Source organism: Limanda limanda, chromosome 6 (genome assembly GCF_963576545.1).
Source record: "Limanda limanda chromosome 6, fLimLim1.1, whole genome shotgun sequence".
Lineage (NCBI taxonomy): Eukaryota > Metazoa > Chordata > Actinopteri > Pleuronectiformes > Pleuronectidae > Limanda > Limanda limanda.
In genome coordinates this window covers 13,098,883-13,114,639 of record NC_083641.1, presented here as the reverse complement: position 1 = coordinate 13,114,639, position 15,757 = coordinate 13,098,883, and the positions used below count along the sequence as shown (strand labels likewise).

Sequence of the window (15,757 nt, the reverse complement as noted above, 5' to 3'; positions counted from 1 at the left end):
ATACATCTTTTAGAATTGTCTACAATTTAATTGCAGTCCAGTCAACTGGTTGGACATGATCAGAGCCAAACCAAGCTATGATGACAAAGGAACTACAGAGCATAGACACAGGACTGATTAGAGGCTACAAACAATTCCGCTGAAAAGTTATTCCATGAAAGAGTCTGGGAAAAAATAGTCTTCCTGGAGTTTGCTGCTCGGCCAAACGATGGCATTTTTCAGTTTTTGTTCTAATAAAGCAACAAACCTTTTTAGTTTAGTTTTAATTACGAAATTTTAATTATCAAATCTATTAATTTAGAGTGTTCTAGCATAAGTTCGAAACATAATAAAATGGCCTTAATAGTTGATCTGTGTCTTTGCACATGTTAATGGGCATATATAAGTATTAGTTTGTCAGTGTGGTATCAGTCAATGTCAATCGTCAGTATTTCCACTGGCAAGTGGGAAGGGTTAAAAATATTTTTGTGCTTAATGTTTTCAGGTATATGCAGTGTGGCTGGTGCAACTATGCATGTCTCTATAATTCAACCTTTCCCTATATGTGACATTATCAGACCTGAGTAGTTGCTATAGGTTTACCAGATAATAGATAAATATACTATTAAATAGATAATTTCAAGCTGACATGAATACAGAAAGAAACTGCCTGTGAATGATACGAAACATAATAGAGTATCACATTTTCAAATTAAAGAGGCTGATATGAATATGAAATGTATAAATGCATAGTAACTTATCGTGAAAATCTACTTTTCAATGAGCTTAAACACTGTACCACCTGTTGCATAATGCTAACATCGAGCCAACATAATCACACTCATCTAATTCTTGTTAAATAAATCCATATTCATGATCTTGAAAAACTGACAGGAAACATTAAGTCAAGGGACATTATGGTTTAAATACCTTTTAAATACCTCTGGTTGTCTGTCCCGCTTCTAGTTTTAGAGAAAGATTTTGTCTGTTGCTCTTTCATTTTAAATGAAAAAGGTTTTTTCACTGTGAGGCTAGCACAGACTTAGTAATACCCAACTAACTACCTATTCGTTTACCGGAGTTAAGGATGAACTGTTAAGTTGACAAAGCTTAGAAATGATTGTTAACAATCTCATCTAGAAGGCCGGGTTTGCATAGGAACTTGAGTCTTATTTAAAACTGCTTTACATCAATTGATTTTATGAAATATCCTCAGCAGCAGGTAAAAAAATTCAAAAGGTTAGGTTGGAAACACTGTGCGTTTTTCGCAGAGAAACGCTGAATGTAATCAAAGCAGTATAAGTGTAGTTATGTCTTGAGAGACAGTTGTTTGTGTTTGTGTTCCCTTCTGTATATAGCTAATGTATTGATAAGCTTCTTTTGTACAGTTGCCTGTGTATATATAAGGAATTAGGGGCGTTTAAGTACAGTATGACCTGGAATGTAATTCAGTCGTATAAGTGTGTTATTGTCCATTTCTTAAAGATAAAATACCAAAAATAAGACTAAAAAATAACTTAATGCTGATTATTCTACTTACTGAATTCACAGGAAGGTCTGGAGACACTCAGCTGAGCGTCAGGTTGAGTTGAATGCTGTGCGTTTTCTTGAGTTTGGGGTGTCCTTATTCGAGGGGGGACCTGTGGAGATTGGTCTTTCTGCATCTCATCTGTAACTGTCTTGGTAGGAGACGCACTGAGGGATAAAGGCGTAGAAGACAGGTCAGCAGAGATCTGGACATCAGGAGACGAGTCCTCAGACAGCATGTCGATTGAAGTTCTGGTGAAAATTCCACACAGACGAGTAATTCTATACAATCCTCTGCTGGGCGGACAGCCCCTTCAACACACCACCAGCCCGTCTTTTCTCTCATTCCAAGGTAAAAACTACTACTTGAGGCATCCAAAAAAATCCATGAGCAAGCAGCACAGTTACAAATAGATCATCTCTCTATGAAATGCATGAATAAAAATAGAATAATTGAATCATTCTGGTTATCATTTCCAGTAACCAGAGTTCACATTATTGACTGGTGGTTCGGAGCCTGAACTTTCGTCATTGGTCCGAGAATTGATCCCAGAAATGTGGCAAACTGGCGTCCCTCTGCTCCTCTCCGGACTGTTCTCTCTAAACCTATGGCTCCAGCAGCAAGTCTGAACCTGCACCACTTTGTAAGATACCATCCCCATGTAAACACAGCATACCTCTGGTTCCCCCATGAACACACACACACACACAGTGGGTGCACTACAGGTGTTACAGCATACCAATCATACAATATTCTGTGCAGAAATATTCTGTTGGCGAGAGTGCCAAGAATCTTTATGACTGGGATGATCACCATGCCAAGACAGAAGAGCTTTCACAGTAGAGGGACAGGCTAGGCCTTATGGGAACCGGTTTTACAGAGTAATTATCTAACATCTAACTACGCTTGCCAATACGTTTAATTAAATCCTACTTATTATGTGTTGGTTTGTGGTTTCAAAGTCATAACATTTAGAGTGAAAGAGCAAAACTTGTATGATTTATTGTCAAGTGAACCCATTTCAGAAGTTAACACTGAAAAGGTAACACTTACTATAAAGTTCTCGCACTCAAGAGAGTCAGACTGAAACGCGATTGAGGTGATGGTTTATTTCTGGGTTGAGGTGTAGAGCGAGTTGATAGGGAAACACTGACTCTCCACACAGGGGGGTGGGGTTAACTCCCTTTTTCGTGTACAACTTGAAACACTTAGTGGTGGCTTTGACCAAGGAGTGCAACGGATGCTGATGGCGGGTAAAGTAACCCTAACCCTAACCCACTTTTCTCTACTTCACTATGCATGGGGACTCTTCCGCATCCCCAGGCATGGCTAGAGGGGACGCCGAACCGACCATGCCATGTTTCATGGGCTTTTGGGTGGAAGCAGTCAGGAATTAGGCTGAAAAGTGTGAGTGATCCATAACCTCCCTAGTCAGCCTGCACATAGGTAATAATTAGGTCATGCTATTCAAGTTCAAGTGCTATTCAAGATGCACACACACCGCAGGGGGTGAATTAAATGTTACCAGGTGAGCGTGAAGGAGGCGAGGCCTAACATTTGATAGTAGCGAGGAAGTTCGGTTAATCTCAGTACATGGATAAACAATGAATCAAACCTGCTGCACACTAACATTCAACAGTATGATCAGGTCTTCCTCAATGCAACACCCTCACATAGGATCCTAACGTCTCACATATAGAGGATAAAACATCCATGGAGCAAATTTTAAGGAATTCCCTTTGGTTTTCCTGAGATTTTCTGTTGAACAGGCCAAGTAAACATTTGTGGTAAATTTGAAGGAATTCCTCTGAAGCGCTCCCGAGATAACGCATTGATCAGAATGAGAAAGATGGACGACAGGATAACCATAGTTGACGGGAAAGTCCAGAGTGAGCAAACCGGTTCCCGCCCATCCAGAATTGAGAAACTTCCTCTTAATTCCTTCTTCCTATGTTTTTTTCTTTCTCATTAAAACCGTTTACATTTTGAAAATAAAAGATATCGGTAACAGAACAATGCTTAACAGTCTTTTTAGCTTGACAAAATGTGAGAGTTATTATATGCGCCAATTCGGAGTCAATTGTAGTTGAAAAAATATTATTTTATTTTATACAATTCAGAGTGTATGTGGAATCCCTCACGAAGGCAGTTCAGTCCATTAAAGTACTTTACTTCATGACTTTAATAACCTAATGAAGTTGTTATTGTTGTAGCCGGTTGTAGATTGCCTAGATTTGACATACTGGCTGTAAAGCAGCATTCAAACAAATCTTTTCAAATGAGGCTCCACCATATGAAATAAACTGAGGACTGATGTAGACTAATTTAGACTGTAATTTATGAATAAATACGAGTTATTTCTTAGTTCTGTTCAATAATACATTATAAAATGATACAGAAAACCCACAAAGGCAGGAAACTGACCTATTGACACAGTTCCTTCTTGTCAGAGGAAGAGAGCGAGCGGTATGCTATATTTAACTTGCTAGCTAACAGATGACAGTATAGGCTGAAGAAACAATGACTATTCCTTTCTCTCCCACACACAACGTGTACGTAAACTTAAAAGTCTGGGGAAATATAAGACATTATAACCCAAGATCACCAGACAACAGCTTCCCATGAGCAATGGTGTTAATTCACGAAGAGGCACATGAGTGTTTCTTGCAAAAGCATCCATGTGTTTAGAGTTTGCAGTTTGCTAAGTCAGAGAAACACCAATTTAGTCCACATAATTAATAACTTTTGTCTATAGAAACAGTCAGTATGTAATTAACAAAAGGGAAATATAATAATAAAGTAAAGAGCAGTAAAGACCTTCATGACAACTAAACATACCGAGGATGCCTTTACCATATCTTATTCTCTTGCTTTAGTATTCTTCACAGACAGACAGATAACTCACCAATGTCAATACCGGTGGCAGTTCTCCAGCATGTACAGCCCCAGGACAAAACAAACTTACACTTACTCTGATAAAAGTAAAATAAACTCATGTAAACATAACACAAGTCCCACTACAAGGCACAGAGAATAGAAAACTGGGGCAGCACACCGCAAGAGCACAAATCATGATCACAGCAGATAAAACAAAGCTTCCTGTTTTGAAACACTGACGGAGAGAACAGAGTGAGGAGGGAAAGAGGAGCACCTGCTAAAAAACAAGTACAGACAGGCAAGAGACGTGTAGAGATATGTTTTCTATCAGCATTACCTGTCTCAACATATTCAAAAAGGAGTCCACTTCAGTGATGATAGATCAGACACACATCGCAGAAGAGAGGGGAGAGGGGAGAAAGAAAAAAGAGGTAGGAGGAAATGACAGGCTAAACAAGAAATGGGAGGAGGCAACCAAGTGCAAAGGCGAGGAAACACAACAGCAACAAGTGAATGTGATTATTTGCTGGTCACAAATAATCTGAAGGTAGTTCCTGCTAATAAATCACTGTTTTTCTTTATCTCTTACTCTCTTGTATCGGCTGTGTCACAGAGGCTGATGAGGAGGAGGGGTTTTAAACCACCCTGTGTTCTCCATTGTAACTTCCCTTCTTTCTACAGCCAGCTTCTCTTCAAAAAAGAAGGCACAGCGCATGCTCATGTTACTCATAACAGAATTCAAACCCCTGAGGCAACGCTGGTGACACAATGCTCCGGTGTGACATACTAAAAGTGCCTACACAATTGTTAAGAGAAGGGTACAACAAAGCCTGTGGAAAAAATACACACGTGCACACCCTCAAGTGGTCAGACATACACAACTACAACACAAACTGCATTCAGTCTTACAAGCACGTTCATATATATTTCTATTTACAACTAGGCCACTGAGTTTTAGGTCCACTCAGTCAGTCAGTGTGATTCAGTATTGCAGTATCAGGAAGTGTACTTTTGATTTCAGGAAGTGTTTAAAAGTCACTAATAACAATATCTGTGTCTAAACTGTTTCTAAGAACTTCCAACCAACACTTGGTAGTATAGTTCCTAAGTCAGGGCTAGTAATTATGACCAGGCTTTTGTTTTTTGTGTGTTGTGGTGGTATAATATTTTCTTTTATGTTATCAATCTTCTTTTTTTTGTATTGTTTTGTTTTATTTTGTAAAGCATGCTGTAACCTTGTTCATATAAGTGCTAGAGAAATCAAGTTTTATTATTATTTATTATAAAAAACTTTAACTTAAATTTGAAGTGATGCATTTGACCATCTTAACCAATAGGGGGCAGCACTATCCTCTGAAATGGAAAAGGTTTGATTCAAAAATTGTAAAACACACACACACTACAGACAATCAATCACATTACTCACTTTCATGTTGCTTAGATATTGTACCCTCAATTAAAAATATATTTGTATATATTAGAGATACTCTTTAAATACCAATACATTTAAAAGTAAATGCACCCAGTAAACTGCTGAGGTGAGAACCCTCAGTCTGTTGGAGCACACATGCACAGGTTTGGTCTAATTTACACCAGGACAGAGGGGGACAGCAGGAAGGCACTACAACGCATAATAAACACAGCTGCTAAGATCATTGGTTCCTCACTCCCTTCTCTGCAAGGCACATACAACACCCGCCTCAACCGCAAAGCTACATCGATTGCTAGTGACACCAGCCACCCTGCACACAGTCTCTTCAGCCTCCTACCCTCTGGCAGAAGGTACAGGAGCCTCCGGTGCCGCACAACCAGACTCAGTAACAGCTTCATTCACCAAGCGGTCAGGAAGCTGAACTCTCTCCGCTGAAATCCCCCCTCCTCAAATCACCCAGGACTCTGAAACAAAATGTCTTTTGCACTTTTATCACTTTAGTACTTTATTTTACTTTACTTTACATAAACTTATGCTGCTATACTTGCTGTACGTTAATCTGTTTGTTTACTTAGAATTAGGAAATGTTTTGTTGTCTTATCCGTTGTGCCTCTGCACTTTATGTTTCACCGTGGGAGAGAGTGGGAAACGATATATCGATTTCTTTGTATGTCTGTACATGTAAAGTAATTGACAAATAAAGCTTCTATACTATACTAACATCACCAAATTTAAGCTATCTCAAGTTTTTCTGTTGTGCAGTTTTCTCTACAATGCTTTAATTGGATAAATGACAGATATGATCAATGTGAGAGGAAAGAAGAAGTAGTTTTGACCCACAAAAATAGGAAAAGAGCTGTAACACCCCTTCACTCTGCACCTGCTCCTAGTGATGTCACAAGATCCACAAGTGAAACATTGTATGTGTAATACGTTAACAGACAGCCAAACAGAAAACTCAAAACACTCCAGAAAAGCTGCTTGAACATCCATTTAAGAAAACAGTCTTACCTGTGAGCTCGGGGAGACTGTCCAGGAAACCTCTGCGGGATTGGTGGAGGGCCTTTAGGTACTCCTCCCGCTTTTGGAGGGAGAGGAGGAGCATTTCTGTCGTGGCTTTGAGAAGCAACGGGAGAAACCGGTGAAATGTTTCTCCCTCCATCGATTACCAGATGTTGGGAAGCCGGCTGAATGGCTAAAGTCTGTGGGCGGGCTTGTGTAGAAGGATGGGCAGGGGTTCTGGGGGGGGTTAAACAGTGGGACACGCTCGGTGCAACTGGAGCTTTAACATCACGTCTGGGTAGTTTAGGGGAGACTGGGGCACGGGCAGGAGGTGAGGGGCTCAGGGCGGACATAAAGCACTGTGGAGGGCAGTTGGGGGTGCTTCGTGGGGGGACAGGGGGTAAAGGGGTGTCAGACATTGGGGAGACATGAGGGCCGGGGGGACAGTCCACTGGAGCACTAGAGCGAAACTTAGTCCTCTCTTTAGGCACAGGTTTCTCCCTTTCTCTATCTACCCCTCCGTCCCCCTCTTCTTCTTTGCTTTGTCCAGGTGCTGTTTGTCTTTGTTCAGTAACCGACTTCTTCTCTCCTCCTTCATTCTCCTCTTTCATTCTGGACACTTGTCTCTCCTTTGGGACTGGTTTCTCTCTTTCTCTGGGAGTAGGTTCCGATGTCTCCCCATCTTCTTTCTCCGTTTGCTTAAAGATAGGTTTTTCCTCCACCGGGAGAGGTACAGGTCTCTCTCTGTGTAGCACTTTAGCATGTCCTGTTTCCTCAGATCGCTGATCCCTCTCAGACGTTAGAGGCGGACTGTGCGTGTCAAATTGCGAGTCACGATTACCATGTGTTTTGTTCAAGCTAGCCAGGATGCGTCTCTGGTGACCCGGCAGGGTGATGCCCATTCCCTCCAGGTGATCTGGAGTGAGGTTGCGACACTGCCGCAATGTTGCCAGCCCGGCGTTCCGAAAGGCCTCAGAGTATTGCTCCAGATGAAGAAAACATAACCAGTCCCACACATCTGCACAGCACTCTGACTGAGACATGATGTGTGTGAGTGAAGCAGGCGTGAGGGCAAGTCCACATCCGCAGAGAAAAGGCAGACTTTGCCGATTTAGATCATGGTTCACAGAACCTGTAAGGGGGGGGGAAACAACACATCAACATAAGAAGAGGTTTCCGAGAGGAACAACAGAAAAAGCACTGAGAGTGTAAACTCAGCTCTATTTCTCACATGCTTATGCTTTCGCCCATAAAGTTTTTTAGTGTCCATGCAGACAACTCATAGTTTCATTGGCAGCTGTGAGCGTACCCGTATGTGGATTGCAATGTACTGTAGTCTTTATCAGGCAAGAACCTCTCTTTCACTCTATAGACTGTGCAGGTTTCACTTAGAAAGTGTTGTCCCTGTCATTGCACATGCACCCCCTCTACCACCAGAGATTGAATGAATCATGTGGGAAACGCTGCAGAGTAACTGAAACAAAACTCCTGGATCTGCCCATTTCATTGGATCTCCACCAAAACTGAATGGGTTCTTTCTGACCCAACGCATTCGTCCACCAAGTTTCTTGTTTATTCTTCCAAACATTTTTGCGTAATCTTTTTAATTTACAGAGAGGCAAACAGCAGTGTGGGTGTTTTTGTGTGGGTGTGAGAAAAAAGGGTGATGATTCTCACCTAAGTAATAGAGGAAGTTAACCCCTTGATAGTAAGATCCCAGAGCAGTCGAGTCATTTTGATCAGCCCTGTCATTTTCAACAGCTTCAACAGAAGACATGTCTTACCTTTTCTGGCTGGACATATATGAATCAAACATTTTTTACAATTACTTTACTTCAAGCATGTCTTTTAAGCAGCCATCATTGACAAGTATTGGCACACACTGCCTTTTCACATTTGTTTCTACTATACTCTTGAATGCTGCATAAGTGGAATCCAGGCCAGCTTCCCACAAAGCCTACCCATCCCTCTCCATCAACACTCTTCACATACCATCCACTCAAGGTTTTATTTCTCAAATCCAGAATGTCTTAGGACATGAATAATGTATCATGATAGCGCTCAAACTGTCCTCGTCTCTCGATTTTCCCTCTCAAGGCTTTAATTCACAAATAGCAGACAGTACCAGCTCGGAGCCTTCACATGACGATAGCCTGCCTGACAGTAAGCAACAGCTCAGTGAGGACAGCTGTCATGAATAACTGAAGCCATCACATGAATGAATTTTGACACTGCAATAACTTTAGACTATACTGCACCTCCAAGCAATTTGCTGATGTCAAAAACAATATTTAAACACCTACTGCAGTCACTGTGTTTTATCCCTCTGCCTTTAGCTGCTGCTTGCCCAGACATAGCCATAAATACAGTGTTTTCAAAACACAAACACACTTATCAGTTTACACAGCTATCTTTGTTAATACACAGCATTGGGTCAGTGCCAGAACAAAAATTTGCAATTGAATCCATGTAGATGATGTTGCAACTTCTTAATATCAGCTAAATGCCAGGTCCCCTAGTACAATTCCTCACCTGACTGGAAGACTACTATTCTAACATTAGGTTTTTTAACCATAGCATTCAAGTATCACAGGGTACAGGAGCTGGTCTGTTTTGAAGGTAATTACTAAAACTATAGTCTCATTAAATCTGCCAAATATTTGTTTGTTTCTAAGCAGGATAATACTTTCTGCTTACACTGTGTAAAGGGGACCTTCCTTTTGTTAAAAGAATAAACGTCATCTTTATTTTCCTTTCAAATGAAAAATAAAATAAGATCACGGTTAAATTACTTTTTTGTAATTGTATTTAGTTATGATACAATTAACTGTACCTGACAGGCTGTTTCAAACACAGTACATGCACATTAGCTACCTGACAAGCAGCAGCACATGCAAAGAGAAAAATACAGACAGTTGCTACTTGGATGTGAGGGAGCACAGAATAACCCAAAATGTCCAGACACAAAAACACTGTTCAGCAGTATGTGAGTGTGTTAAAATGAGAGTATTTCCTGTCAAACACTTGCTCGAGCAAGGCCGCAGAGGCTTGAGGTCAGTGTGAAGTTGCTCTAATCTTTCTGATCAAGTAGTTGCACTTCCTATTTTTGAATTGAGGAACTAAGAAAACTAAGAAACTGTCTGGTCTTCAGCTGCCACACACACACACACACTTCATAGTAGACTCACAACTCTCATCCATGACTTCACAGGGTATTTCACAGATTAACATACATTACCTGCAGCATTACTCTGGCCTTTACCATTATTAGTACCTGCCTAACCCTTACGCTAACCTAAACTTAACCTTAAAACTTGTCTTCACTTTGACATTTTTTGGTAATTAGTGATTTATGTTGTTGGGACGAGTCCTCTTAATGTAGCTGTGTAAACAGATTAAGGTCCCCACAACGTCAGTAATACCAAACAAACATCCACTCACACAAAAAGGCTGATTAAGGGCTTTTCTGGTCCAAAGTGCTGAGAATAAAAATAAAAACTGTGTTTGGTCAAATATCCAGAGACCAGCTAGTTGAATGTGTGCATGTGTGTGTGTGTGTGTGTGAGTGTGTGTAGCTGTGCGTGAGTGTGGCATTGGGAAACAAAAGTGGTAGAAACTAGCATTTTGCTCTCTGGTCATTTTAATTTATTTTTCTCCACTCTCTCCTTCTCGGTCCGTCCCTCCCTCCCACTCAGAAAAGTGCCAATAACAGGGTCTCTGTGCTGCCTGCACAATGGGTCATTCTGTTGCCCAGGCAAGTGCACACGTGCACACGTACGTACACGGCACAAACATACACACACACACAGACAAGAAGAAAACACAAGGTGGGGGCTCACTGTTCAAGACTGGTCACAAACTCTAAAACAAGTGCGCAACTTATAATATTGTGTGTGTAAAGATTCGGGTTCTATAGAAATAGTTTTTTACGGCATCATATTCCTTTTTTTATTATGCCATGTTAAATTTTCTCTCTTTTACAATTATCAGTGCTGCCAACGTCAGGTTAGAATCCTCCCCATTGTACAAAAATTAAGATAAAATATCCCGGATACAGGGGGCACCATTTCACGATTTGGAATCAGAGTCTGCGCATTTGTGATTATTGTGTGAAGCTGCAGTAACAATGTTCCACCATTATATGTGCTAGACCAATCACGAGTCAGTCTCAGCTGTCAATCATGATGCTTTACCCCGTCTTTATAGCATCAAATAACTAATTTATACCAAATTTACTAGAAAAAAGAAAACAACAAACATCAGTGTGATAACAACTATCTGAAATGACACAAACCATCTTTAAGAATAATTTATTTGACGTGAACTTTGACATTTTAGTTTGGCCCATGCCCCTACCACTAACATGGAGGAGGGGCTTATGACCTATACCGCAGCTATGATGATTTGGCTTCACTATTGGGAGGCTGACATGTCATCCGTCTTTAAATGCAGTCTATAGGTGACTTCTCAGACAATGTAAAATCAGGTAAAAGGATGTGTCTCACAAACTTTCCTTGGCAGTTGTAAAACACTTGATTAACCGGTTAGGTCTTAACTACCTCTTCATTTCTTGCAAGTCAGGTCAAGAATTATTCAGGCACACAGGAACTGTTCAGCTCAAATCTCTTTCCTCATGTTCCCTTCTCTCTCTCTGTTGTTTAACAAATACTGTAAGGCAAACATGACAAAAAAATACATTGCTTGAACACAATGGCAGGTACATGAACATAGCATCCGCCCTGTGTGTCTCTTTACCCGTCCTCTCTGTGTGCCTACTTTGGGACATACATACAGTAAGCTAGCATGTAGCATGTACATGTCGGGGCTGTACTCAAACCCTACGGACCTGAACCCAAAAACCAGGTCTGGACCCACAAACGCTTGAGGTTATGAGAACCAAACGAAACAATATCCCCACTTTCCCAAAAATGTCCCCCCTCCATAAAGCCTGTAACTGGTCCTGACAATGATTGAAGTACCAGTGCATACTCACAGAGGTCATGAGGTCCTGACTCATACCCACCCCCCGAACACACTGCTGCTTTCAGTCCACTTTCAATAAGGACTGAGTAGTGACTCAGTCCTGCCAGTAAAGAACCACATTCACACAATGTGAACAAGCCGATGTGTGTCCACACATAAACATTACTCAGTCAAACGAACATGCCTCTAACTCTCGGGGCTTCGACATCTCTCAGAAGGATGTTTCCCAAGGCAGTACGCCATAGAGTACCACATTTACCTACATGAGTCAATTGCTTCTTGTCATCATCCACAAGTCCTGAAGTTCTGGGTCAAACCTCAGATGCTGAATCTTTAACAAGATTACAAATAATCCTAAAAACTGTCAACCAATGAAACTGAGCTACACTGAGGGGTGCTTCAAATATTTAGTCTAACTTTAAGGTTAAAAACTGAGTGGACAAAATTTTGTTAACACCTCTCAGTTGACTGCTGAACAACTTCAGTACAAACTACATCCACCAACTCCTGTATTAAGCAGTTTAAATAATGTTTAATCTATGATCTTTACGAAGGTCGGATTTATTCAGAGCTTGTTTACCTTACAAATTCCAGCAGAGTGCAGAATATACCTCACAATATAAAGCAGAAACCAAACTCTACATCTTTAATGTTCTACTTCCAGAAACTGCTCACTTTAAAAAAAATAAAGCTAATCTAATTTACACGAGATTTTTAGTCACAACAGTCTTAGCATAATCTTAGTCACAGGCTCCGGTTACTCACTTCTTGCGCAACCTTCATCCTGTGCCTGTGTTATTTTACGGTCAGTCTGCTCCATATGTCCTCTCTCCCATGCACCTCATTACAGAGTGATTCAGTGGCAAGTAATCATGTGAGTGTGTGAGACAATAGAGAGGGAGACAAAGACAGGGAGAAAGACGGACGGAGGATAAAGAGACAGACAAAGCTGTCCGCTGTAGCTTAAAAATTGTAATGTGCATTCTCTGTCAAAGTAAAATCAATCTAAATTAAGATTATGAACGTGAATTAGGTCAATTTATCATATATTAGCTTCTATACAGACACAAAAGGAAAGGTTAATTCTGTTCTTTAATAAAAAAAAACCTGTAACACTACATTATGTGGCTATCAGTACACACAAAAAACAAACAGTCAAGCTCCTCGATCACCAGGTTCCACAAAGTCACTATGTCCATGATGCTCTTTGATAGCTACTTTCACATTCTCCATAAACAACATTAAGTGGGTCATTACCTCGCCCTCCCTCCCTCTCTTTATTTGTCAGCATGGATTACACAAACACTACTGTACAGATTTCAATAAAACTATGTGGACGGATGGGACATGGGCCAAGAGAGGGCTCATTAAATTTGGGGGTGGTTCTGGAAAGGGGGACCCAGTGTTTTTTTTCCACTTTCTTTAACATTGGTCAACAGGATGTTTTTTAACATTTTCACGGATTTTTCCAAGGAATACTTTGTTGATGAGAAGTATTGGGCATATTTAGGACATTGATGTAGTATGTGCAATTTGGTCTTTTGTGAGTTTGTTAGACTACTCTAAAACTAATGATCTTATTTCTATGAAACGTGGTGGAAGGATGGGCGGTGGGCCAGGATAGATAGAAACCATTTAATTTTTAGGTGGATCTGGAAAAAGGGGCAGATTCTGGAATTTTTTGGTACTTTCTTTATCGTTGCAAGATGGGGGGTGGTTTTTTTTACATTTTCTCTAATTTCCTTGCAAATATTGCATGGATCTTGGTAGGCTGATATCTGTGAGCGTGTGAAATTGAGTGCGGCTAGATTAAATTTAATGGGATTTTGGGGTCTTGATGCTCTCTACTGAATGCCATTCTAATGTTTTATGTGACTGGCAATGCTTTTCCAAAAGGCACATACTGTACATCATTTCTTAACTGCATTTACATCTGTTCATATATTTATAACCCTCATAAGTCATATGTTTGCCCAAATTATCTAATACAGAAGTGATAAAAAACATTTCTGTTTCATTACCCATGCAGGACCGTTGTGTGTTCGGGGCAGCTATTTATGGATTTCCTGGTTGAAAGGTTCTGTTTTTTAGGGAACACTGAACTCTTTACTACATCTTGTATTTTAAGAGCATGAGAAATCTAGTTGTAGAGAAGTTTGTCCATTTCGTGGGCGGATACAGGGGCGGGACTCGGGAGGCACTGACCCCAGCTGAAGTCATATTGACCGCTGAAGTGCCCATGTTCTTTCAGTAGTTGTTTTTTCTTTTTTAGAATATAGGACAAATTGGGGACTGTCCCTTGTACGTTTGAAGATCTTCTGCATACTTTAAATTACCAGCTACCAGTGGGTGTTAGTAGGTATTAGCTGCCACCAGCAGATGTTAGGGGCCTAACTTCAGTTGTGTGCCTTAGCGTCATCAAGTGTTTTGGTCTTATAATGACAGTAGAGGCTGAACTTGAGAACGTTGAGGCTAAAGGTTAATCTGACTGGCTACTGGATTGTATGGCAGTACTTGGATAGCCATGTGGCTCTATGCCTTTTTTAAACTAAACACTGTCCCATTTTAGAACACAGGACAAGATTCAAATAAACTAGTCACTTATTAACGATGAATGTGAAAATGTGTTAAGAATTAAAGGAAGTGCTCTACATGCTTGAACAAGGAACAAGTCTACTCACTGATGTGTGGCTTTTCTCAAAGCTGTTGAGGTAACAGTAAACAATAAAGGTACCTCAATGTGCACCTTACTGAATCGGGAGTGGTGCATGAATGTGGCCCCCGGTTTAGAAAAATCCTAGATCAGGCACTGGTCTGTTTTAAGGCTTTTTAACCCCCACACAAAGTGTCTTCCTCTGTACATTACACAGAACACAAGGGTGTCGCAAAAAATAATTATTGCACATGTAAAAGGAAAAAATTGTGCACACAACAGTTTCCCCTGACAGGGACCATTACAATGTCACAGTTTCACTATTAATCACACCATATCTATTTGCGTACTATAGAATATAGCACATATGGGTGTGTACCGTCTTAAAAAGCAGAAATAAGCAAAGTGTTTCTGTGTAATCTGCTGTAGCTGCAGATTGAAGGAGAACCGGAGTAAAGATCTGGAACACCACCTGTTGGCACCTGCTGACCAGACAGATGTTGAGGGGGGGAGAAACATCTGGATGACCCCCATGATTACCTTAACCACTTGATTCCATGGTCAGATCCATCCAATGTTAACCGCTTAAAAACGAATGAATTCCACTTGGGGATAAACAACAAGCCCCGGAGAGAGAGAGAGAGGGAGAGAGAGAACGGCCACAGAGAAGAACAATCCAACAAGTTCACAGGGACTGAGGAGCAGGACTGGTTTCCTCCTCTCTAGTGGACTTTTACAAAAAAGCAGAAGTGGACTGAGCAGGTTGAAGGGAGTTCTCGATGCGGTTTTCCTGTTCTCGTTGGTTTTACGCTAAACTACCGTTACTCCGTCCAGCTAACGGACATGTAACCAGGACAACACACTCTCTGTGTGAGGCACTCCGGGGCTTTTAACGCTTTTTAGTCACAGTTCTACGGGAATGAAAAGTTTGTAATGGTTGTGGTTCACGTACCTTGCCGTGTTCCGGTGTGCACTGATGTCCGGTGCCTGAGAGAGGCTGTGGGTTAGAGTTTGTGGGCGGAATTTAAAGGCGACAACTGCGACGCCGAGCAGAGGAGAGCATTTTTCTCACGGCTGAAATCCAGGAGAGGCTTCACCGGTAAAGTCGAGACAATGAGAAGTACCACTTCCGGTTTGGACTTTCAATGTAAATACATATTGATATATTGAGTTGCGTGGTGTTTTATTGTGCAGCAATTTTTCGGATGTTTTCTGTTGACTGCGGCCAAAGTGTTGCGAGAAAAATTTGCAAAAGCTTCCGTGCGGCCGTCATGTGACCCCTGCAAAGACTGGAGTGTTTTGG

At 41.0% G+C, this 15,757-nt stretch overlaps 1 protein-coding gene across 5 annotated transcripts in view; it reads right to left on the bottom strand.

Annotated features, from left to right (window-relative positions):
* The window catches only part of LOC133002866 (arf-GAP with Rho-GAP domain, ANK repeat and PH domain-containing protein 1-like), a 49,924-nt gene extending 34,456 nt beyond the window's left edge, over positions 1-15,468 (bottom strand). For 4 of the 5 annotated variants that reach the window (XM_061072447.1, XM_061072448.1, XM_061072449.1 and 1 more), the window contains exons 1-3: positions 15,407-15,468; positions 6,828-7,950; positions 1,520-1,674 (exon numbers count right to left, since the gene is read on the bottom strand). In XM_061072447.1, the coding sequence (XP_060928430.1) occupies positions 1,520-1,674; positions 6,828-7,861 (1,189 nt within the window). In that variant the 5' untranslated portion in view covers positions 7,862-7,950; positions 15,407-15,468. Of the gene's footprint in view, positions 1-1,519; positions 1,675-4,412; positions 4,438-6,827; positions 7,951-15,406 lie in introns of those variants that run through there. The other variant, XM_061072452.1, reaches the window with a different exon arrangement.
* Between the last annotated feature and the right edge of the window lie 289 nt (positions 15,469-15,757).